The sequence below is a fragment of the Siniperca chuatsi genome, linkage group LG3, assembly GCF_020085105.1.
Source record: "Siniperca chuatsi isolate FFG_IHB_CAS linkage group LG3, ASM2008510v1, whole genome shotgun sequence".
Taxonomy (NCBI): domain Eukaryota; kingdom Metazoa; phylum Chordata; class Actinopteri; order Centrarchiformes; family Sinipercidae; genus Siniperca; species Siniperca chuatsi.
The window spans coordinates 24,571,984-24,596,863 of NC_058044.1; the positions used below are offsets into that span (position 1 = coordinate 24,571,984).

At 39.2% G+C, this 24,880-nt stretch overlaps 3 protein-coding genes across 3 annotated transcripts; all 3 read right to left on the reverse strand.

The window, feature by feature from the left end:
* Nucleotides 1–228: 228 nt before the first annotated feature.
* On the reverse strand, nucleotides 229–9,275 carry LOC122873986 (stromal membrane-associated protein 1-like). The gene is made up of 10 exons (XM_044191423.1): nucleotides 8,994–9,275; nucleotides 8,380–8,513; nucleotides 7,496–7,581; nucleotides 7,304–7,379; nucleotides 7,093–7,155; nucleotides 6,901–6,976; nucleotides 5,246–5,376; nucleotides 2,566–2,773; nucleotides 1,950–2,287; nucleotides 229–898 (listed from the first exon to the last, which is right to left on the reverse strand). The coding sequence occupies exons 1-10, from the start codon at nucleotides 9,109–9,111 to the stop codon at nucleotides 764–766; spliced, it is 1,365 nt and encodes a 454-aa protein (XP_044047358.1). The 5' UTR covers nucleotides 9,112–9,275; the 3' UTR covers nucleotides 229–763.
* Nucleotides 9,276–9,511: 236 nt separating this feature from the next.
* Nucleotides 9,512–14,939, reverse strand: cenpk (centromere protein K). Its single transcript, XM_044191428.1, has 10 exons — nucleotides 14,791–14,939; nucleotides 14,425–14,526; nucleotides 14,264–14,320; nucleotides 13,027–13,090; nucleotides 12,656–12,702; nucleotides 12,464–12,546; nucleotides 12,211–12,309; nucleotides 11,897–12,032; nucleotides 11,727–11,780; nucleotides 9,512–10,344 (listed from the first exon to the last, which is right to left on the reverse strand). Exons 1-10 carry the CDS (start codon nucleotides 14,791–14,793, stop codon nucleotides 10,189–10,191), a joined length of 801 nt encoding a protein of 266 aa, XP_044047363.1. The 5' UTR covers nucleotides 14,794–14,939; the 3' UTR covers nucleotides 9,512–10,188.
* A 5,437-nt stretch (nucleotides 14,940–20,376) lies between these two features.
* Nucleotides 20,377–22,972, reverse strand: lbx1b (ladybird homeobox 1b). The gene is made up of 2 exons (XM_044191435.1): nucleotides 22,289–22,972; nucleotides 20,377–21,786 (listed from the first exon to the last, which is right to left on the reverse strand). Exons 1-2 carry the CDS (start codon nucleotides 22,614–22,616, stop codon nucleotides 21,299–21,301), a joined length of 816 nt encoding a protein of 271 aa, XP_044047370.1. The 5' UTR covers nucleotides 22,617–22,972; the 3' UTR covers nucleotides 20,377–21,298.
* Between the last annotated feature and the right edge of the window lie 1,908 nt (nucleotides 22,973–24,880).

The following is a 24,880-nucleotide window of genomic DNA, read 5'->3' on the forward strand; positions in this document are numbered from 1 at the left end:
CAATTAAATAAATAAATAAATAAATACATAAATAAATAAAAAAAAAAACAACCCCCATACTATTCATTCCCTTTGTTCAGTTTGTTGTGGTGGACACAAACATGCACATAAATTTTGTCAAGGCCCTTTAACAACTTAACACCAAACCTCAAACATAAATTTCCCCCTACTTTAGGATTGAGCCTTTAAAAACTAACACTTGAATCATAGAAGACACATCAAAGCGAGTCATTTATTATCACTTTAATTTTATAGGGGAACCACAAGTACTTTAAAAGAAGGTTATACAGCGCTGTACATTTGGGAGCAGTACTGACAGACTTGATAGTCATATCTTCTCCCTTTAAATACTATTCATTTAAATGTTCTATAATCTTATAATGATACAGTGATACAATAAAAGCTTGTGTAACTGGTCCTGCAGCTTTTCTGATATGTCGATATCATTTTTGTTGGGACTGTTATTTCCTTGCAATTTTTTTCCAAAAAAGGAAAATAAAAGTTATGATCAAAAACCATACGACAGGCAGAAACTGCCAGGCTGTAATCCTGTATGACTCCCAAATTCACTCACACAATAGAGAGAAAGAGAGACAGAGAAAGGGAGAAGGGGAAAAAAAGAGATAATTTTCATGTTCTGAAGGCTGGTCCGTGATGGAAATGGGCATCAGTTCATAGTGAGGTGCAAAGAAGCACAAGATACATTTTGAACTGTCTGCAACCTCGACTCTTACTCTGCCCGACCATCAACCTGCTCGAAGGCTCACTTCCATAGCTGTGTGCTCAGAGTCTGGCCAGATCCAGTGGCGGCCCATCCACCCATAGCTGACGGAGGCTGACCGAAGGCCATCTGGCCACCTGCACCGTTCAGAGTCATCCCTGACATCTGCTGATTCACCTGAGGATGTTAAAGAGATCTGTATTAACACTACAGCATAACATCATGGATTGAAACCTGTAATATTTAACTTCTAACCACAGCCCTGTCCTAAAACTAGTCCATGTTCTCTGTAGTTTGATTGAGACATACTGAGGTAAAAGAATGCTTCTAAAAAAACTGCAGTCAAAGTTGAGCTGAAACCAAAGCTCCTCCTGCACCACCTTTTCACTTGACTTCATTCTTTACTGGCTTGTTTTGGTGTCTCCTTTCTGCTTTCTAGGGGTCTGGAATCGATTATTGAAGCCCTACAGAGTATCTATAGGCGTGCTGTGTACCAATTCCTTACTACATACTAAGTGTATGCATCATTCACTATGCAATAATCAGAATCAGAAATACTTTAATGATCCCCGAAGGGAAACTCTTTTACATGGTATACAACAGTATGGTATACAACAGTAAACCATAATCCTTATGGTATACTGTTTTTGCAGTTGGTATACAAAAAGTCATCATACCTAACTGTTTTATACTAACAGGTAATGAATGATACAACAAAAAATGTAATCGTTAGTTTTTGTTTTCTATGGTGTTCCTGGTGCTGTTTCATCACAACCCACAATTGGTTTTAATTTTTTTCCAGCTGTGCATTGGATTGTGGGGGAACACTGTCTATTAACGGCAAACTCAAAAATTAAGTACGCAATCTGGCTGTTTTGAGATTACTATATTTTGTCATCTTTCCAGTGCCACACTACATATTCAAAACCTGAAATATTATGTAGTATGGATTTGGGACACAGCTCCTGTTTTACAGTTCTGCTTGTGCTGCCATCTGGTGGCTGCCGGATGCTCTGCCCACACCCTGTATAGTAAAGCAATACAATACACTTTTATGCAATGCATCATCACAGCTGGGTGTGGTTACATGTGAAACAAATCACACCGTATGCGTCATACACTTGAACACAACCCACAACCTGACAAAAGAAGATTTAGTGTGCAGTTGCTTTTTAAATAACCTCTTACAATGCTGCAGTAATCAACATAGCTTGAAGACTGTCCATACCTGACCCATGTTCCACTGAGCCTGCTGCCCAGGCTGGATGGTGTACATGCCCTGAGCAGGCACAATGCCTGCAGGCATCGCACCACCCTGTGGTCCCATCATCCTCGGTGCCATGCCCATCACACCAGCGGCTGGCGCATTCCCCATGAAGCCATTAGGCATCGTCATCCCAACCATCATGCCCGGACTGGGCCCCATCATGGCTGCCCCGCTCTGAGCCATCATGGCACCCATGACAGTTGTAGGCGGCATGGCCGTGCCCATGCCAGGGAAGGCCTGATAACCAGCAGTGGCCTGGACAGGAAACTGCATCTGGGAGGGGCCCATGAACATGCCAGCTGAGGGGGGAAGAAGATATGCAAAACAAAGAATGTTAAGCATACAAAAATGACTTTCAAGCCAGTATTTTAATGTGTGAGGTGTGGGAGGATTGTGTGTTTAAAAAGGAGCCTGCTTGTTAGGCGAGCTCTGTGGAACTCTGTTGGGACCTACGAGCCACATCCACAGACCTCAGTATTAACTTGGTGAGTAAAATGTTACTGTAGCCCAGGGGTTTTCAAAGTCAGACACTGTGCCGCCCCCACCCCCCATTATTTCTACACGTTTACGTCCTCACCAGCGGGGGCCTGTTGAGACATGCTGTTGGTTCCATACAAGGACAGGATGGAGTCCTTCGACAGGGGCTTCTTGGCCATGTCGTCAGATTTAGTGGTACTACTGCTGTCACTGAACAAATCGAGGTCTCCCTGCCCTGACCCTGAGCTGGCCCCGCCTCCTGCTGCTGGAGCTTGTGTCGGAGTGTTGGCTGCGTTACTGGAGCTCACCTGAAAGGAGGAAAAAGATCCCAACTTTTTGAAAACCTGGCGAAAGTACAAAATAACAGTGATTCACTTGTTTAAGATGCATACGAAACATCAGCAGCTCAAATATTGGATAGTTTTACTGTAGTCATTGTACACCTGCTGGTCCTTTGACAGTTTAGGTTCACTCCCTGCGTGTTGTCCTGACATAACAAGCTTCAAATGATCCACCAAATTATCATCAACAAAAGGTTCTATAAATAAATAGGCGCTGTTCAGGCTCACGGCTATGTGAGAAGTAGCAAAATGAATCACATGAGAGGAAGTTTATGACCTGTTTGCCATACAAACAAACAGCCATTAGCTGTTTGCCAAATTTGAGAGAATGGTTTTCATATTTTATTAATTTATAAATGGAGAGATAATGGCCCGTCCTGCATAATAATACCCCATATTGCAGTTGTGTCCTGTTAGTAGCTGGTACAGCCATAAGGCTTGGTGGTAATTAAATCCCATAGGCCTAACAAGTTATTTTACCAGTACTACCTGTTCCGTGACGCAGCAATAACACAGTGATAACAAATTTCTTTATCTCTCTCTCTCTGTCAAAGTCAAGAGGCTTGGCTGCACTAATTAGGAAAAATAAAATGAATGCATAAATGCAAAATGTGCCCTGGTTCCCATCTTCTCAAATGTGAGGATGTGCTGCTTCTCTCTGTTTATATCACTGTAAATTCATTTTTCAACATAGAAACTCCATTCAAACATCAAAATGTTCCTCTTCTGTACATTCTGGGTATTATTCAACTTTTTACTATGGCAGTCAATGAACACCGCCTCATCTTCAAGCTCTTCCCACTAATACATACAGTTACACAGAAACTCCATTCAAACTTTAAAAAAAACTTTCACAATCCTTGGGACTTTCTCACATTAATTCAACTTCATCATTTCTGTCATACTTTTCACACAATCGCAGTTTAAAACTCATGATATTTTCAGTCCTTTTCTGATGCAATACACACTCCCATAAGTGTGTATTGGGCGAAATATTCAGAGTTAGAGTGAGGGACCCAGCTGTCAGAGAATCTGTAAAAAATTTTGAAACTCTTCTCTTCAACTTGCCGTCATTCCCACAATTTTCACTCTTCATGCATACTTTATACATCAAAAAGTAGGAAAAAGTGTGCCAGTCACAAACATGTAACTATGGAGTCAAACAAACTCACTCATTTGCCACAGTCAGCTTCAAAGTGACAGCAGTGCCAGCCAACCGTCGTACAGACTTAACAGCATATTATCTAGACCACAATTTTCAGGGAGGCAGGCAGAAAAAGGGACATTTCTAACCTGCTCTCATTCCCACATTATTGACACTACACACACAAGTCTCTCACAGCCTCTGCAGCAGGTTTCCCCCTCTCTTACAGTATTTTAACTTTGGCGATAGGAGTTATGGTCTTTGAACTCATTCAGCCAGTCACACACAGCAGTTAGCATCACCATGGCAACCTTGGATCTCAGGGGAGTCACAGCTGATTGACCTGAGCTAATTAGTGCAGTTAGCCACACACACACACACACACACACACACACACCTCTAACTCATTCTGTCTGTCTGTCTCTTTGTCCATCTCTCACACTTCCTGTCTCTCTCGCTCTCTCTCTTCAATAAACCCCATTACTGCTACTCCTGCATCCATACAGAAACCATTCACATATCAAAATATTCAGCTCTTTAATGACATTTATGCTATGATTCAGCTATTTTCTACCTTTGGTCCGGTAAGCCAGGGAGTCCCCCAAAGGGTACTTCTGCAGTTACCAGTAGGTACGTGGAAAAATTGTGCAGCTCAGCTAATTTGAAAATACAGAAATTTTGATTTGATGATATATATCTACATATTTTTGTTTAGGAGAAAAATCAACACACAAGTAAGATTACAAATTTGTCTGATGGTGATCTTTATAGTTATTGTCACAATAACTGTGGTAGTCTGTACAAGACATGCCTCAGTTTTCCATCAACCTGAGTCAATTGCAAGTTGATCTATTTAAAAAGACAGCAAAAAGCTAAAAGTAAAGATACTGTAAATGGTTGAAACAACCAGTTTCTGTCACTCCAAATGGCAGTAGTACAATTGCAAACTTGGCCAAAACTACTGACAAATTCCACTGAAAAATATCATCCCATCTATCAAAGGGGTACTGATAGGGCTGTGTGGGTATGTCTGACAAAATAGGTTGGGAACCACTGCTGTCAGCGACATTCACTGCCACTAAATGTCGCACTAAAGAACCAGCATCTCAGACAAAAAGAAATGGTAGCTTTAGCCCACCAGACTCCATTGAGAAAAACAGTAATTTTACCTCGCAGAAAATTGTAAAACACACTTCATTCAAACTTGACAGAAACAGAAAAATTCACAATTCAAATCTACCTCATTTCAGAAATTAGTAGTAAATCTGGACGAGGGAATTCTTGCTTGGTTTTACCTGAGAAAACTGAGCTGTGGATGTTGACGCAGGGAGGGGGTTGGACACCATGGGGCCGAATATATCCAGGTCATTGTTGTTCTGGCTTGTGCTCGTGGTACCATTGTTAGTTGATGCAGCTGTCGGTGCATCTGTGACAGAGGTGAAAAAAACTGGTTTTACAGGTGCAAAAAAATCTTACACAGTTAGAAAAAAAAAAAAATCAACACTGTCATTGAAGATTTCCCAATGATATTCTACCTGAATTCACTAAGAACTTATGAAAGATCATAAATAAAATCCTAATACAATATGTAATTGCTGTGAAAAGCGGTGTAGAACAAACAGAGCTTGTTTGCTAATGTGAGAATGTGTTGTCTTTGTATTTATTTAACTGCAATGCCCTCCCACAGCTGCAGAACTGCTTGCACAGTAAGCAGAACAGTTAGCACAATAAAAAATTAATCACTTTACCCTTAAAGATCATTGGCCACAAAACAAGAAGAGTAAACATGCTATCCAAATAATGCAATGACCCTCCAAGCATGAATCAGTGGCATAAATGTAATTTTCTTTTAAATCGTAAATGAAATTGCTGTAATGAAGTGATTATTCCTCGCTATCCACATTCAATCACTAATGTCAGAGATATGTCATTGAAAAGACAGATGGACAAGTACACAAATTAATAGACAAACAATAACCTGTCATTCTACCCCACCATTTAACAGAAATATCCACATAACTTCCACTTGTACACTGAAAGACCTGCTTCAAGTGATCCAGCAATGGATCCATGAGCAAACCCAAAATTACCTCACAGGAATCACTGCCACTTTCGCCTTGTCTCTTGTAAAATTTAAAAACTGACGCTCACCAAAAAGAAAAAAGAGATCTAGATCAGATGTAAAAACAAAACAAGAAGTTACTAGTCAGTCGCTAACCTCAGTGACGGAGTTGGCAGCTTTAGCGCTTCCTCTAATTACCTCACAAAACCTGCATCAACAGACTTCATTAGAGTTGTGATACAGACAACACAGCCAATCTGATAATGGTTAGTCTGCTGCCCATTAGACGAAAGCAACAAGAATGTACAGTCACAGTGACTCCTGTTACACAAGTGCTAGAAACTAACTGAAAGGGGAACACGGTGAGCCTCTTAAAGATGATGCTTTCTCTCACGCCCACTGCTCGATTAATACACAGAGCCAACAAGTTTACAGTGACAACACAAGCTTAAGACGGAGACAGTTATGGACCACAATATCTTGGTCAAGTGCAGTTATCCCCTGCTGTGAGGACGCACTGAAAAGGTATATAATCACAGCCATAACATGCTACAGAATCAGCATGCTACACCAAGCCAGAGTTCCAGACAGCCTGCACTCATATATACAGTAAAATTCCAATATACTGTGGTTCCTAAATGCTATGTACATGAGAATATGTGAATATGAATATCAGTAATCAAGAATTACACAGCACGTCCAGCAAGTCCATAAAAACTCCAAACTCCCAGCTCAATTAGTTTATAATCATCCAATCATTTATTAGATCTGCAGAACCGGCAAAAATTACAAGCTGAAACCTTACAAATATCTCAGTCAGCACATTCATATGGCACATTTCAGATGATTTTTATTTTCCAGTAACACAAGAAGCACAAAGATACTCACCAAGGCCTAGTAGGTTCACAGAGGGTTCTGAGGTCTTGGCGGGGCTAATTTTGGGAACTGGCCTGGACTCTTCACTCTTTAAAAAGTAGTTAAAACAAACAAAATAAGCAGGGCAAAATCCTTATGGGACAAAAACAATGCTGAGGAACATGTTTACATAGCTCTACTCAGGAATGTGTGTGAGATACTTACCTTGGTGTAGGATGGCACCTTGTTCCCTCGGTCTGGCTCCCTCTCTTTCTTACCATCTTTTGGCTGAAAAAAACAAAAGAAACTCAAATTGAACAACAAAAAACCTGATGCCAGCTTAAACCACGTGCCTTTAAAAGTGTGTACACTACTTTTAAAAAAAAGCCATGTACATAAGACTTACATAGTATAAGAAAAATTAACTGATACATACACTGCTCCCATTGGTCACATTCTTGCTGTAGTATTTCTTCTTCTCATATTTATCCCTGATGAAGAATTCCACAGCTCTTATACCACAGTTAAGGGAAAAAGAGGCAACAAACAGGCCAAGATTAAAAACTTTAGTATATACAGTATGGCACATTTAAGTACTTTCAGTGTGTCTGCTGATAGTGAAGGATACTGGTCTGTTTGAGGTCTTCTGAAGCTTTCTGGAAGGTTGGCCTCATAAAGCTGCCTGGCCTTGGTGTTACCCATGTTCTGTATACTCTGAAAAAAGGAAGGACAGGGGGGTAAATAGGAGACTGGGTCATTGGGGTTATCTTGGCCTGGGTTTAAGAGCTCAAACCTTTAATATAAAGTCTGTGTTACAAACTGGGGTCGTGGTGTTTGTGACAGGTGCGCTTATACCAGGCAGGATGAGTGGAAGGCTGGGGGGCACAGATGGGAAAGGACCTTGGCTGATGTGAGACATCCATATTTATTTAATTTCTCAGGCACTTTTGCATTAAAAAGTGCCAAATTGGATATATTTGAGCTTTCAGTAAAGTGTTTTCCAGTTGTAATTATGACGTGGATGTTCACGTTTACATTAATTTGCAAAACTGGTAATTATGATAACTTCCAAATGACATGTGGCATACTTACAGACCCTATCATTTTGCATTATGAGAAGTGTAGGATCCAGTATGTTTGAAGCTTGACCCACACTAGGGACTAAAAGTTAGAAAAGTTCACCCTCTGATGCACAGAATTTGACCATTTTGTTTTTAATCTGTCTCTCACAAGTCCACAAACTTCATTGAGGGGCAGTGCTAAATTATTGGGAGTAAAATGGAAATTTTCAATATTGTCACAGGTCTGAGGCACTGAAATGGAAAGGCTGGCTGTCAATAGAGGACAGATATGCACAAGTAAAACGATGCTGAAATCAATCTCCTTATGTCCCATACAACTAAGATTTTGCAATAACATCTCACCAAACTTAATTACACTGATTTAGTATTCAGGTGATAAAGGCTTCTTCTTCTGCAATTGAACCAAAGTACATAAAGAATAAAACGGTACCTGAATTTGCTCTGAGGTCCATTGGTCCAGGTTGACTGATTTAACTCTGGATATGTGTACTCCCAGGTTCCTGTGGATGCCAGCACACCGGATGCAGATAAATACTCCCAGATTCCAAGATGCCCATCTTGGACCTGATGAAGCAAGAAAAACTGACTGTGAATTGAAAATGGAGAGATGTCTGAAGAAAAACATAAACATGCACGATCTTGTAGTGACTTAAAGTGCCAGAAGGAAAGCTTTGCATTCTTTACCAATGACCTAACATGAAAATTTGAGTAAAGCTCCTCTGGAGGACTCTGCCACAGTTTGTTAAAAGCTTGTGACACCCGACAGCTGGGCTGAAGGCGACGGTAAGGGAGAGGCACTCTGGGGAGCGTATGTAGATATAGAGAAGTTAGCTTGCTAGTTAGCCTAATTAGTTAGCCTAATTTAGCATAAGGGAAATAGATGTCAGCTGACTAGCCTGAGCCAGCTACACACTAGCAAGTTAGCTTAGCTAAGCTAACCAACGCAGATGATGCATTGTTAGTTAGCGTTAGCGGCGGATTCTCGGTGAAAATGTTAACTTTGTGTAGTAAAAATGAAAACATTCGATAGTGTGAATGTCGCACCTTTCGCCTCGCAGTCGGCGCAGTACTTGTTGTCTTCCTCTCTCAGCATTTTGGACAGGATGGCCTGGTGCTGCTCGTTGAGTTTCTGGGCCTTCTCTCTCTCCGAGCGGGTCGTCATGTTCACGGCTTTTGTTGGACTTCTTTAATAAAAAGAAATCTATTTTAATCAGTCGTCAATCGAAATAAGTTTCTGATAAAAGACCATAATCAGAGGGATGAACGCCTCCGAGTGGGATATGAAAACACCCGGAACCGGAATCCCTTCTCCGCCCACAGAAATTCTAGAGCTGATTCAGCGGCCGCACCGGATTGGACGACAGTTCTGACGTCGTCTGACGCACAACGTTTCTCATGAGTTCCACATTTTCATAAAAATAAAAAATTAAATCATTATCTGCACTAAAAGTGTATCCACCATCTCCCGTTAATCATTTTGACTGAAAAGATGCTAACTGGTTGTCTACATAACCAATGATCATTGAATATATGCGTTTTTTTCCTGAACACAACACCACATCTGCAGTTCCCACGTTTATTGAACATGAAAAAGAAACTATATACAAACAAATGAAGAAAATCTACATATATACAGTACACAGTTGGGGTATCAGAAGGTCAACTTTTAAGAAATTTGAAGCACTTTAAATGAAACTGAATGTAAGTAGCCTGGGAACCAGACAAATCTGCTAGAATTTAAGACCAATTTAAAGAACACAGATAAATACTAACATACAATGTCATTGCTGATTAAACCTTGCCAATGATAAAAGCTATGAAAGTAGGATCAAATGAAATATGTGGTTAGGGGAAGACTTTCAACCTTATTGAGTATTAACATGAGTTTACATGAAAGTGACAGCGCTTTGTCAAAAAAAGTCCAACTTTCATTTCAACTTTCAGGTGTTCTCTACTTTTTAAAAAGGACCCATTGTTACTCTGTACATACAAAACCATTCTTAACCCAATAAATACTTATGTGAAGCTTAAATGGGCAAATACTCCTTTTATAATACACACTACAGCTGTGATAGATACAATAAACATACTGTAAATCACTAGCCTCCTCGCTTTCCCAGCACAGTTGGTCTTCATATCAGCTTACATAAATATACATAATGATAGCACTACACAAGCAGACTCGAATTAGAAACACTAGCAGATAAGTGGTGCTTGAGATGCCTAATGCACCATCACCTTAACAAAAGGTTTCCAGGCGGATCTTGAAGTTATTCTCTTGGTGCCTCACAGCAATACCATAGCGGAGCAGCATCTCTATGTACGGTGGCCAGAATGTGTTGTCTAACGTGACGTAGGGGTCGTGTGGTGTGTTCAGGATCTTGTTCATGAGCAGCTGTGGGGATACAGAAGACAGAGGGAGAAGTAATGGTGTTAAGGGTTAAGTAATGGTGCAAGATGATGATACAACTTATAAAGTATGCAGGAAGGCATTTAGAGAGATCATTTAATAGATTTTGGTTTGTATTACTGTCTCTATTTGACAACGCACACTGGAAAAAGATGCTAGCAGAAAGATGACGTGACAAAAATGCGATATAACTATTCACTATCATCGAAAGTACAATTAGTTATAGTATAGTCTTGGTTTTTACTGTTGTCATTACAGCAATAACCAACAACAAACACATGTAGAAGCCCCCCCCCTAAATGAAACTAATGTTACGTTATTAATTATAATACGTCAAAATGTCTGCTGTGAAAAAGGACCTGCATCCTTCAAAAGGACATGGTCCATGAAGATGCATCCCACAACACAGTTAACAACACAGTCGCTACCATCATGCACTGTTCTGTGAAGTGTTTTAACACTATTTAAAGATATTCATCTTATTTAAGTAATAATTATTGAAATTATCTCAAGACAATTTGGCCAAGAAACCTGTACCATGACATTTTCAAATTAGCAGATATGAGTTCTATAAGTGTAGTTGCAAATGCTGCTACAATACCACACTAAAATTAGTATCTGCAGTAAAGTCTATGATTTATCCCGATGCTGGGGATGCTGGCAAAGATGCTGTTAATGGAAAAACACATCAATGTCTTTTTTTTTGTTGTTGCTTTGAACACCACAAACAAAACCCATGCCATTCATCTCAACTGCACTGTTGTGAGAAGTCTCAGTTACTCACAAAACCTGAACATTTTAACTATCTGCACAACTGGGGATCCACCAGTGCTTTGGGCGAACTGGGCCTTTAAGCATTCACTGTTATCCTGACAGAATAACAAAAACCTTTAAAGTATCAGGGTGAAAAATACATAATCAGTTTTTCAGTTTCTTGAAAATATCTTGCCAGAATCCCTCATCAAAACCAATCCTAACCGGCAGACAGCTAGCACCTGCTTTCATTAATGGAAATATTTGTTCATATTGCACATTTTCTTTACACTGGAAATATTTGTACAGTTCTTAGTCAATATTTTGCACATTCCATCCTCTTCATTATAAAAACTGTCCAGCTCTTTTCATTTTAATATATAAATATATAAACATTTTTAAACATATTTTTATTGTAAATTTCTATCTTATATTTACGATTCTTGACTTTTGCAGTACTTTTTTCTCTTTGTGTAACACCCAAACAAATTCCTTGTATATGAAAACCAACTTGACAATAAACCTGTTTCTGATTCTGATTTCTGATATTGACTGCTTTCAATTAAAGCAAGGAAAATTAATTGGACATCAAAGCTGAATGCATCAAAACCCACCTCAAGAATTTCATTAAGTGAAATCAAGTCTTCATTTAACTCCTGGGAAATGTTCTGAAAATTAAAACAAAAGATGGTAAGCTGCACTGGGGTAGCAACAGCAGAGGTTTTGGATGTAAACAGGCTGCAAAAGCAAAAAGACGATCATCACACAAAACAGGTCACCGCACCTTCTTCTTCTTGTTTGTACTGGATTCATTCTGAGGCAGAGGGACATGCTTCTCCAGTATGTCTCCCAAAGACTCGGTCAACCTTTCAATGTAGACCTTCATTTTCTTGATTTTCGCCTTGGTGTCCAGCAATACACTGTGGAATGCATGTCAACACACACACACACACACACACACACACACACTATTGTTTTAAAAGTTTAATTTGATTATATTCACAGTCATTCATTTTAGCAGAACTGCATTATTTTCCCTCCAGTGCAGATACTCAGAACCTGAACTCTGGTTTAGTGTTACTTTGCCATCATACTCACCTGTGCTCTGATAATTTCTCCTTTTCCATTCGAAGTCGATCAACATGATCTTTGGCAGCTATCAGCGCCTGTTTCTTCTCCTCCAGCCACTTCTGTTCACTAAAAAACACAAACTTTCAGAACAATACACAGAGCAAAACAAATGAAAAGTCTTTGAAAGGCCTCTTCCATTCACTTCTGAAAAGCGTTTACATGCCCTGAGGAAGGACAGTAAGTTATGGAAAGCCTGCACTATAGCTAAAAGGTTACGTACAGTTCTTTAGTTTCTCTCAGTTTGTCTCTCTTTGCTTCGTAGCAAGAAACAATCATCTCAAGTTCAGAGCACATCTTGAGCATCTGTGGAAAACAAAGTGGGAGAATGGATTGCATAACTGGAGCAATGCATTTAAATAAGGTATTTCAATAAGACACATTCTTCAGTGCTGCATTTTACACACAGACATACCTCTTCTTTTCCAGCTTGAAGTAAAACTTCTGAATTTGCAGCCAGCACTGGATGGAGTAAAATAAGTAAATAAACAAATGCATTTTAAAAATGTTAATTTTGTAGATTAGATACAGCAGATGGAACACTTTCAATTTGATTTGAGAGCCTGGATTTTATATAGTCACAAGATTAAATCTTGATTAAACAGTTATGTTTGTCGCACCAGGTTCACATCAGGAAAAATTGTTTCTTTTGAAATGTGGAAGGAAATTAAACTGTAACTGTGGCATAAAACTGGGGTACTGATTTGTGATATTCATACTTCAGTTGTAAATACTTATATTAAATTATGGTTACAGCTTCTATAACAGTGTTAATGGAGGACTTACATTTCGGCTCCACTGTCAGCCACTGCTTCAGTTCAGCTTCTGTCGCCATCAGTCGATTTACTGACTACAGAAGAATATTCATACAAACACATGACATTTATGAATGATGATTAAGGTATTGATTAGCTAATGAGTTAAGTTATTTACATTCACAAATATCACATTTTATAAATAAAAAACAAATTGCCTGACAATATTGTGTAAAATGTGACAAGGAAAATTAAATTTCATACTGAAAAGGCAAAAAAGGATTTTGTTTAAATCAAAATTTTCAAACGTTTTGGAAAAATGAATCTATTGTTTTTCATAATGATTTTACAACACTTGACCCTAAATGTATCACAGTGCAATCTTGATCTGCTCTTGTTCTAGCTGATTGTAAAACCTCAAGTGACAGAAAAATACTGTAACACAAAAGAAAACTGACACTTTTCTTCTCTCAGTTTGGTGTGGTGAAATACTTTTCAGTTTAAAAGCATTCACTAAACGCCACAAAAACAAGCCTTGGAAAGATTTGGTGATATCTTAGTACATTTGTTCCAACAGGTGAGGATGAGGTGATTCTGGCTTGAGGACAGGGTCAGCTAACTCTGGCCAGTGGAGATGAGGTACGAGCCACAGTGAGGCAGTGTCGTATGTACAATAGTATTTGTTCTTTGTGGTGTCAAACCCATAGGGGTGTATTTGACTGACGAGCAGTGTGTGTAATGCAAAAAACATGGATGAACGAATCCTGAAATGCCACATTTGTTGTTAACATTTCTAGCACATTTGTGACTTGTTATCTGCAGCGTCACTGAGGGACTTTGACATCTCTCTCCCATTTTGTTTTATGCGTAGAGGGTTTAAAGTTGGTAGTGCTAGAATAGCTACAGTAGGTTTGATGAGCTTTTTATGGCAGTCCAAACTATTCTCCTGTATTCTTCTTCCTTCCCTGTATTCCATCATTTTGTTGTGTAATTGATTGTTGATCAGTCAGATATATAGTTGTTAGTTTTGATTGCCTCCGTAAAGACCTTTGATATACACTATGCGTATATTAAAGAGCTACATAAGTAGAATAACTTAAAAGTTTTGAAAATAATGTTAGTGATTTACATCTTTTCTTTGGAAATGTTGTCTTGGCCATTTATTCAAATCATTTTGTTTAAATGTCATTTCTAAAAATTGTATCTCCTGTAACCATGATATCTCGAAAAGTGTGTTAACAAGCAAGGAACAAGTACAATCATCTCACCTGCTCTTGCGGATTCTCACAGAAATCTGGTTCACTCAGTATAATCTCATTCTGAAGCTGCAACACAGATAGACACAATCTACAGTTTGTACCTTCTTCTGCACATCCAGCGATTGGTTAGAAAGGACAGCATGGCTCGACAGGTTAAAACATCAGTTTACCTTTTCCAGCTTAGCAAACTGATCCTCACACAGGTCCATCAGCTCACTCTGAGCGGCCTCTGACAGCCCTGCTGCTGTCTGGCCGCCTGGCTTCACCTCAGCCTGAACACGGAAACATAAAAGGCCAAAAGGTGTCGATTTGCCTTTGGGTATATCTCTGAATACTGAGTACATTACAGACAAAGTTGGCACAGTGCATGGGCTAGGTCTTATTAGCTGTCGGCTAACTTAGTTATGGCTCGTGTGATGGAGACATGAAAAGTTGAATTGCCGATATTCTCTGTAATGAACGTGAAAACATCGCACTCTACTCTATTATGTACATATATGCACTACAATGATTAGTCAAAATACGTGTAGTCTTACCATAATTTGTAAATTTCACAGTTTTTTTTCCCTACAACGCGGACCACAACAGACGCCTCTTTTTCAAAATACCGCCAACATTGATGACGTGCGGTCTGCGACAGAGTGCAGTGCTGAGGAGCGCTGATGCTGCGCAGGACTGCGCAAGTACCGTGAATGGCTTTTATAAATGAGCTCTGCGCAGTTAGGGCCTTTAATACTGTGACCCGCAGACATGTAGATTGGGTCCCCGGTAAGTGAATAGAAAACTGTTGGTTCCCTCAGTTGTTTGTGGCGATCAATCTGAAAATGCAGATAACATGAAGCGTCTTTGAAGAGAAGCGGGCTTTGCTCGTGTTTCCATTTCAGCTACTTCTACTTCACCACATTTCAGAGGGAAATGTTGCACTTTTTACTACACTGCATTTATCCCCACTACATGTATTTGACAGCTATAGTCACTATTTACTTTAAAGCTCAATATATACCCAACATATAAAGTAAGTTCAAATGAGCTCATTCTCAACCAATACAACATTAACATTATGCTTACATGTTGATGGATTAGTAATAATAATCCAATATTGTAACACACTGAAAGGGGCCATTCTGTATTTTACTTTTGATACTTTAACTGCATTTTGGTGATAATATTTCTGCACATTCACGTTTAAATTGAGGCATTTCTACTTCTGGCTGAATAGTTTTTTAACCATTGCTAGATAGTATGCACAGGCTAGAATTTAATTTTATTAATTTAATTAATTTTAAATATTATTAGATCAGAGTCCCTCATTCATTCCACCCAGCCTGTAAAACAGTGTGGGTGTGTTCAGTAGATGTTACAGGAGCGTGGGAGGGTCCAATGTGTCAGCCAGTAATGCAGTATTGTACAGTAGGGTGGAAACTGACACCAGAGATCTATTATTATCATGAACATGGTATTATTGGCCCTCCAAAAAGTTTAATAGGACATTTTACTGAGAAACAGATCGAGAAAACAGAGCTACACTTTAGCCTGCATTAAGATATAAGAACCGAGTTCTTATGCAAATCCAACTCAATTACCAAGAATTTCACAGATTTTAGATGAAAACAAAATTCAATATTTTCTAAGGGGGGAAAAACTGAGCATTCAAATATGTCAGATCATGTCATGAAACTGTACCGAGCTCCCTCAAAATCTGCCTCCTCTTTTTGATTTTTGTTTGATCTGTTTTCTTCTGTGCTCCCCACCATTAACATTAGGCCTACATTAAATTGCTAAACTATATCTCATCTTATGAGATATACTATTTTTGTTTTTCTTCCATAATACTATGTGCAAAGCGCTTTTCAATAAGCTTATTTATGATCATACAAATAAAGCAAATTTGCAGATTCGTTTGAGAGAGAGTATTTGTTTTCTAATATTCCAGTTTTTGTGTATTTGTTTTTATTTTTTATTACTGGTTTGTGTATTGTCTATATAATAATATAACATACATAAAACTTTGCTAATATACATTTGGTTTAAATATATTTCATTTTTCTGCACACACGCACACACACGCACACACGCACACACGCACACACACACACACACACACACACACACACACACACACACCCCATGGCTGGTTAACTGCTCACTGTAGTGGAGTACACTGTCCTGCGAACACCAGCAGGTGTCTCTGCTTATCTCTCTCCTCAGCGGCCAAGCGGCCGACTGGCGTTTGAAGCTTGTCAACATCTGCACTTCCTGTTTCCTTTTCCACTTCCTTCCTTCCTTCCTTGTTTTTTTTTGTTTTGTTTTTTTAATGTAGTTCAGAAATTCATGTCATAGTCTGAACATTAACAGTTTTATATAACCCGTATGTTTTGGTCTGACACATGATTTAAACGATGACTCCATCAGATTTGGATGTGCTTGCATATGACTACTATCAGGAACACCTTCAGTTCGTTTCCCATTATTTATTCATTTATTCTGTTTATTTGGTGTTTTTGCTCTATGCAACTAAGAAATTAAGTTTTCCATCACTTAAATCTAATAACTTCACCCCCTGAGCTCATCATTATAATTATTACCTTCTCTATTTCTTGTCTACACTCCACACCCATATTTATCCATAATATTTTCTTTTAGAAATGATTATTGATGTAATTTATGTGCTGCTAATGATTTGTAGGATTATTTTTAACGTATGGGGATTTCCTTTACATTCTCATTTATATCCCTGCTGGAAAATACTAAGCTCATAATGCTGGTGCAGTTTTGCCCGTTGTGACCATTTAATAACTCTTAAATGACGGTCTGCACAGTTCATATTTGATCTAACTGCAGACTGTTTCCTGCGGCCTTTTGTTTACCTTTCTGACTTCTCACAGTTTCTATCTGTAGTATCTATCATCCCCCAAACTCCATCTGCCTGCGATCTGAAGTCTACTGTCTCCACCAAAACTGTAGCAGTGAGGCAGATTAACTTCCACATCAAGTAGGTAGCAGTCTGTGAAAGGTTTTGCCTATTTTTTTTTTTACTTAATTAAGAGCACAAATGTTCAAAATACAACAGCCAATCTGCATCTCTTTCTCCTCTCGCCCCCCCCCCCCTTCCTCACTGGTTTATTTATAAGACAAACAAGCACATGGGTTTGCTGCTGTTTGGTTGTAATGATGTTAATCTATCAGAGCATTGGCTGCAATACAAAACTGGATGAACAATTTAGTCCAAATGGTTAGGGTGACGCTTTCTGAGTGTTTGATTTTAATACAGTGCAGCAGCAGCAGCAAAGAATATTTATGTATATATTTACTGATTTTCCTGGTATATGTTTTCAAGCTACATCCCCAAAAATCACATAGCCTGGATTATTTGAATGATCAACTAGAATTTGATTAATATGCAAATTTCCAAACAAACTGTTCCATTTGAGCCTTCAGCGCAGCCTAATTAATCAACAGTTAAAGGAAATTAATACATACATCAATTCTGTCAGGAACATGCTTAGTTCAATAGCCCGTAAAATTGAAGTTTGAAGTATTAACTGGCTCCACAGGAAGGCTATGATTAAAACTCTACAATTCAGGCAATCCAGGCAAAATAAAGTCATTTACTGATCTCCTTTTTATACTTATTCAATAATAATAATGATAATGATTATTATTATTATTATTATAATAGACGATGGATGAGACTTGTTTTTTTCTAATTTTGAGAGGACAAACTGGAAACATTAAACTAATTCATTCATTTTAAAGCTTGTCTTAAATGCTGTCACTCTACCAGCGTCTCAAATATTAGTTTACACTTTGCACCTGAGACGTTTTCCACAAGGTGCAAATAATAAGATAGATAGAGAGAGAGAGAGAGAGAGAGAGAGAGAGAGAGAGTATAAAAAGGGGAGGGGAGGAGATGGAAAGAGAGAGGGCTGTACTATTGTTTCAGTAGGGACTCATGCATCAAACTTCAATTTTCCGGACGATTGAAGTAGTGATTTTTTTCCATCTTGAAGTGAAATACTGAAATACACTTAAGACCTCCAGATTAATTACCACGAAGTGGTCCCACAGACTGTAGTATTACTTATCACCGAGCCCGCCTGACAAGCCCTCATAAAATAAGCAAGTGAAATCCATAAACTTAGCCTGCCTTAACACTCTCTCCCTTCATAAATATGCTTGATTCAGAATAGGCTGCAGAAGACACACGCGCGCACACACACACATTCACAGAGTGTTGTAATGTAGTAGTATTGTAGTGTTGTAAAACAAAGGATCAGTTTTAAAAAATATGTTTTTTGCAATACGCGAGACAATTTACAAAATAACTGAAACGAATTGAATTTTTCTTTGGAGGTAGCTTACCTTTAAAATCAATTTTAAAGGTAATTAATAAATATGAATTAAAGGTATCACTTTACCTCCTCCCCCTATGTAGCATTTTGAAGCATATACAAACATTTGGGAAATGGTTTATAACATGCTATAACGTAGTTTTAAGCAGATATATGGACATTTTAAGTGTTTATTAATGTACAGCGTTTGCCAACAACTATAACTTCTCCTATGAAAACACATTTTACATTATTACAACAACTGTGTTTTACTATTTTGTCATGATCTGTTTGTACAGCAGCCTCCAATTATGGGTAGGCTGCCCACAGGAGGAGTTATAAATGTTGACAAATACATTAAGAAACACTTATATCTGCTTTCAACTACATTATAATGTGTTATAAAACATTTATTAAATGACTATATACTGCTTATATATACTAAATAGGAGAGTCAAAGCAAAGTGTTGCTGAATTATACATTTTACTAGGACTAATTTGCCTACAGAGAATTTTCAATAGCTTCAGCCATATTAAGTGCTTACAGGTCCATAAACTTATTCAGGTTGCCCTGAATAAAAAACAATCAAAAATAAAAAACGCAAACACTATAAAACAAGTCACAAGAAGACAGCCCTACTTATCATTTCTTTTAACAAAGAGAGTTAAACGGGAGGTAGCCTTTTGAGTTCCTCTTTTGGACACTCTCTCTTTCTCACATCACCATGTTTTCAGCTTCATTAAACTCCTTAAAGACAAAAGAAATAAAGGAGGCAGAAGAAGAAGAAAAAAAGAGATGAGAAGCAAACAAACAAAGGACTCCCTAACCAGACTTTGGCATAAATGTCACAGTCTAAACTCTTTATGGCTCCCTACTTAACATTAAAAACACTTTCAACAAAATCCATTTCTTGTTTAGAAAACGTTCTTGGACAGAAGTCAAACATATTATTCCACAGCTAAAAAGCGGAGAAAGACAAGCGGCTCACAAAAAAGGGGCAGTTTCATTGTAATTCATTGACTTGTTCAAAACGCCAGGCAAAGAAAAGGGCTAGACATTAATAGCCGCAGATGCCCTCATGAAGGGAGAGTCTATGTAGGCATTATGGCCTTTGTTCGCACCCAGTTAAACTGTTTAAAAGGAGGGTTAACTCAATCCATCAAATTGTCTGAAATTGTTAGGAAATTTCAAAAACCATATGGCCTCCAAACGTTTGCGTCCTTTTTGTGCGGTGGGACACACTTGTCTCAGTATTGCTGCCTGCGGGGGACCGGCCCTGCTCCTTTGTGGCTCGTCCCATCAGGGAACGCTGCTCATTTGTCCCCACTTTTCATGCTTTACGCTCAAAATTACGGCCCAGTCCCGCAGAACAAAAAAGGTCCATAAAGGCCCGGAGAAACTGGCCCAAAACTTTGTGTTTTTGTGGCATCCTTTTTTTCCCCCGGCACCAGATTTGTGTTTCTCACATAAATTTTTGCAACGAATGGAGAAACACGTCTAAGGGTCAAGAAGCCATGATACGGATTTAGGATGTGAAAGGAGATGTGAGATTCCGGGCCACAAAATGTTTAGAGCATCCTAGTAGAAAAGGACACAAAGGGACAAAATAGTTCAGAATAATAACTCTAAATAGGCCGCTTTTGATAGGCTTACACGCCCAGATTGGCAATGAAAGCGTGTTTCAAAAATATGTTTTTGTCTTCACTAAAAAAAAAAAAAAAAACAAACCCAGGCTATCATATCCATACTAAGAATATTCGATATTAATTCAAGAATTACAACATAAAAGATATATTCAGAAAAGCCATTTTATTCCCATAGTAGCCTATATACATTACAGTCTGTGCATTGGTTTTCAAATAATGTCCTGATTTAAGAAAGGCACTTACAGGTGTACAAAACATAACAAAGTTATAACTGTAAATCTATTGTATCCAAACAATAAATCTAAAAAGTAGCATATAGCTCGTCCAAATCACCGCAATATTAATTTTTGTTTCTCGCCATCGCTTGAGCATTTTCCATAAAACGCATAACTGTGAATGTCCGAGTTTGCCTTTCCGATCATCATCATCATCATCATCATCATGCAATGCAGCATCGGAACGCCGAATATGAACTGAAGTCAAGGGTCACAGTCAGATGAGGAGGAGGAGGAAGAGGAGAAGAAGAACCGGCAATGACAATGTGACTCAATGGCGATTTGGCTCACAGAAAACACAAAAACTATTAAATAAAAAAAAGAATAAAGTAAAAATAAATAGATAATGATCACAAATCAAATCATGCATTTACATGCAAAAAATATGAAAAAACTGGAGCACTTTCATTGTGGTGTGTGAGGGTAGGCCATGTGGGAAAAGCGATGGAACAGGTGTGTGTGTGTGTGTGTGTGTGTGTTTAAGTGTAGGTGTGTGTGTTGGCCTATAGTGTAGAAAAATAATAAGTTACTCATGTCATTTTAGACCATATTGCTTTGATTGCAAGAAGTAACAGTTTGCTAATGAATACATTGTAAAATACCACTGCATATTTCTTGTTCTGTGTTCATGCTTCACTATGAATAGGTCTATCTGTGCCGATATAAAAGTCACACATTTTGGTACATGTTCTGAGATATGGTATACAATATAAGCAGTAAGATACAAGTCCTCGGTGGGATGTTTTATCGTCTTTTTGTGTTTCTGGACCTTCCAGCCTCACGCTGCGCCATCAGTCATCCACATCAATCTCCACGTCCTCGTCCTCTGAGCACTCTTTACTAGTTGTGTGGTCTGAGAATGGAGACAGCGGCGACGACCGCAGTTTCTGAGCGAGCTCGTGCTCCTGCAGTCCGCCCCGCGCGGGGGACTCGCCTCGCGGGTGGCCTAGCGTGCCGTTGGCGCATTTCTCTAGGTCTGCCAGCTTGGCGAGCTTGTCCAAGGGGACCTGGCCGACGGCCTTGGCCGACTCCACGTCGGCCTTCATCTCCTCCAGGTCCCGTTTTAGCTTGGCCCTCCGGTTCTGAAACCACGTGATGACCTGCGCGTTCGTCAGGCCCAGCTGCTGCGCGATCTGGTCCCGGTCGGCCGGGGACAGGTACTTCTGGTACAGGAAGCGCTTCTCCAGCTCGTAGATTTGGTGATTGGTGAACGCCGTCCGAGACTTCCGACGCTTCTTGGGGGTGCTTCTCTGGCCGAATAGAGTCATCCCGTCCCGGCCTGTGAGGGAGAGACAGAGGCTGAGTGAAAATCAGTGAATCATGCAGGTGCAGGTCTTCCTCTGCACCGCTGCAGTGTGCGCGTAAAAGTGACCCTAACGCAAAAATAACTAAAGCCTTCAGCTCTCGTGGGAACAGGTAATTACAAGATAATTACACAGACACCACTGGGAAATAGTGAGCACCAGACACACGAGACTCTAATATTAAAAAAAGCGGTGGTGATTTATTTCGTTGAAGAACAGCCCAGAAATTTAACACCGCTTTGTTCGAGAAGATAATGTTAGAGGAAAAATATGCATTGGTGAACAAAAGAGAACATTTTTGCTCTGGCTATTAAACAGGCGCATTTAATGAATGTATTGCTTGACAAGGTGCAAAATAAAAGGTGTAGCCAAATGGTCATTTTCTGTCTAGTGCAGGCCACTGAATGAGAAAAAACGCCTAATATTAAATCGTAAAAAGGTGTATTTCGACTGTATTTTTTTGGGATGAAGATGTACCTTCTGCAGCCTGTAAAACGCTGACTTCCAGCCCCTTGAAGGTCTTGCTGGCCAGTTCCTCTAGCGCGCAGAGCGGGGAGGTTTGGGTGAGGAGAGCCCGGCTGGACAGAGGGATGCTGGACGGACGGTGCTTCTCAGAGGACGAAATTAGATGAGCTGTGCCGCAAATTGTGTAACTTCGTTTCACAGACGGTTTGTTCAGGATGTCCTCGATGCTGAAGGGGGTCAGCGGCTTGTTGGAGTTGGCAGGAGGCGGCAAGTGGTCCAGAGGACTTCGCCTCCTGTTTTCCACTGCATCACATTTGGCCACTTCTTTGGATGTCATCATTGGTTGTGCGCAGAGTTTATACAGGACTTCGTCGAAATATTCAGCGGTTAAAAACGAGCGAAGCTATCGAGGAAAAAAGTCACATAACAGTTAGGAGGTTAAAAAAAAAACAAAGACGCGGAGGAGAGAATGAAGAAAAGAAAATCTTATTCCAAAATGGGATGTCTTCAAAGTGTCGATCCTCGGGAGCAGCAAGTCCGCAGGAGTGAGATGCCTCCCTGAAAATGGCGAGGTCCAAAGAGTTGACGATTACTAACAAGTTATCATTGATTGGTAGGTAATCAATTATCTCCAGTGGCACTTTCGCCCTCTTCCCTTTCACTCTTTGACTATGTTGCAGTCCAGTGCGGGGCTTTTTGCGACTGGGGGTGTCCCATTAATTAGGACGCATGGCTGGAAGGAGGAGGAGCCCGGCGGAATTATAATGCTTTGTGCTCTTATCATCTTTGGTCTAATTTAGTCGTGTGGTGAGATACCAGAATAGGTATATGGGGTAAATGAGGGGAAGCAGAGAGAGAAGGAGAAAGAGAAAGAGGGAGATGGGGGGAGAGATCACAATCCGTAGCCTATTTAAGCGTTTATATGCGAAAAACTTTAGTTTTAGTTCAGCAGGAGTTTCTAGTCTTTTATTTAAAAGTATGCTTTTTTGGATTATCCGGATGTTGCCAAAAAGACAAGTCGACTCGGGTGTTATTTTAGGTGTCGCTAGATAGTCAGAAGGATACTTTCCTCGACCCAAAGCGCGGATGATCCTTTGTTTTGTAAAGGTAATGTAGAGCTGGGCCATATATCAGCTCTGATGATACCTCCTCTGGGGCGGGAGAGAAGGAGCAGCATGCATCCCTCTCAGCAACGCCAAATCCGGGCCATAACTCAGGCGAAAGGGCTCCTTTTATATCATCCGAGAAATATTTCATCTCCTCTCAAATTTCCCCGCGTCCTCCAGGTTTGACATGATGAGTTTATTTTGGTGCTGGTAGGAAAAATTGGCGACAGGCTATTTGCATAGGAAAACGAATTTACGCAGTAGGACAAAATATATGATTTTTTCCCCCAGAAAAAAAAGATCAAAAGAAAGAAAACGGTAATTTTTCATTTAATGACATTTCAGAAATGCAAAGCCCATAGGCCACTTCTAGTAGTGTTTTATTATTATTAATATTAATATTATTTGCACATTGTTGTCGTTGATGCTGGGATACTAATGCTGTTATTTTGGATATTGCATTTATTTACCTTAATAATGAATGTCTCTTCAGGATGCTTATAAGTCAATATTGCAATGATTAGCTCCCCGTCACTGATGGAAGCGCCAGTAAAAATAAAACATCAACAGAGTGACGATGACGACGATGATGATGATGAGAGAGAGAAAGGATAACGATATAGGACAAATGCATGGTCGCATTTTAATATCTGCATTTAGCCCAGTTATTTAAATGTTTCCTATATTATTCTATTCAATTATTTTATTAAAACATTAAATGACTATATTTAATCAGCCAAGTCCTGTCCATTGGTGTCACATAGCTACTTAGGCCATTTAACCGTAACATTATACACAGCGTTCAGTTTCTTATAGATATATTATAGCCTGAAAACACCAGAAAATAAACTAACAAAAAACAAAACAGAGGTAGCCTGCTTTCAACTTCCCCCGATCATCACCAGATGGAATGACACCTTTTCTAAAACCAAACTTTCATTTATTTTTTCGTTTTTTAATATGAAGAAGGAAAAGAAAGAGATCTTTGGCTGTCAGTTTGCAGGTTGTGTGTCCACTTTAACTTTATCAGGTTATGAAGTGAAAAAAAGCAGCCAGGCAGTTTCTATTTGCTGCTGGTGGGGGGTCAGATCTGATTTCAGAGGTAACTTTTTTTTTTTTTTTTTTGGGGGGGCGTTGTGTTGAAATATAACCGACTTTTGAACACGTTTCTCTCACATTTGCCAGGAGGTCCTTTTAGCTTCTCAATTATTTTCACAAAACCATTTCAAAAAAAAAAAAGAAAAAAAAGAAATAGATATAGAAAGATAGATAGAGAAAAGTAACCAAAATACAACAACAATAATAATAATTTGGCAGGCCAATTTAACAAGCTGAAACTTACCTAGTTGCTTTTAAAATAGAGTTTCATTAATGCAGTAGCATTTATGAGGGCAAACTAAATTTAGTTGTATGAAAAAAAAACTGTGAAATGATAAAAAATATACTTGTAGTACTGAAAAACTAGTATTGTAGCCTACCTAACTGAATACTAACACAC

Excerpts from the sequence above, each read along its gene's own strand:
- LOC122873986 (XM_044191423.1), bottom strand. The coding sequence starts at position 9,111 with ATGACGACCCGCTCGGAGAGAGAGAAGGCCCAGAAACTCAACGAGCAG. Across the intron at positions 8,514-8,993 it reads CGCCGACTGCGAGGCGAAAG|GTCCAAGATGGGCATCTTGG; the intron begins GTGCGACATTCA and ends TTGCTTCATCAG. Across the intron at positions 5,377-6,900 it reads TGTGAACCTACTAGGCCTTG|ATGCACCGACAGCTGCATCA; the intron begins GTGAGTATCTTT and ends CCTCTGTCACAG.
- cenpk (XM_044191428.1), bottom strand. Across the intron at positions 12,703-13,026 it reads GCTGACAGTGGAGCCGAAAT|TGCTGGCTGCAAATTCAGAA; the intron begins GTAAGTCCTCCA and ends TACTCCATCCAG. Across the intron at positions 12,547-12,655 it reads TTCAAGCTGGAAAAGAAGAG|ATGCTCAAGATGTGCTCTGA; the intron begins GTATGTCTGTGT and ends TGTTTTCCACAG.
- lbx1b (XM_044191435.1), bottom strand. The coding sequence starts at position 22,616 with ATGATGACATCCAAAGAAGTGGCCAAATGTGATGCAGTGGAAAACAGG. Across the intron at positions 21,787-22,288 it reads CGTTTTACAGGCTGCAGAAG|GCCGGGACGGGATGACTCTA; the intron begins GTACATCTTCAT and ends TCTCCCTCACAG.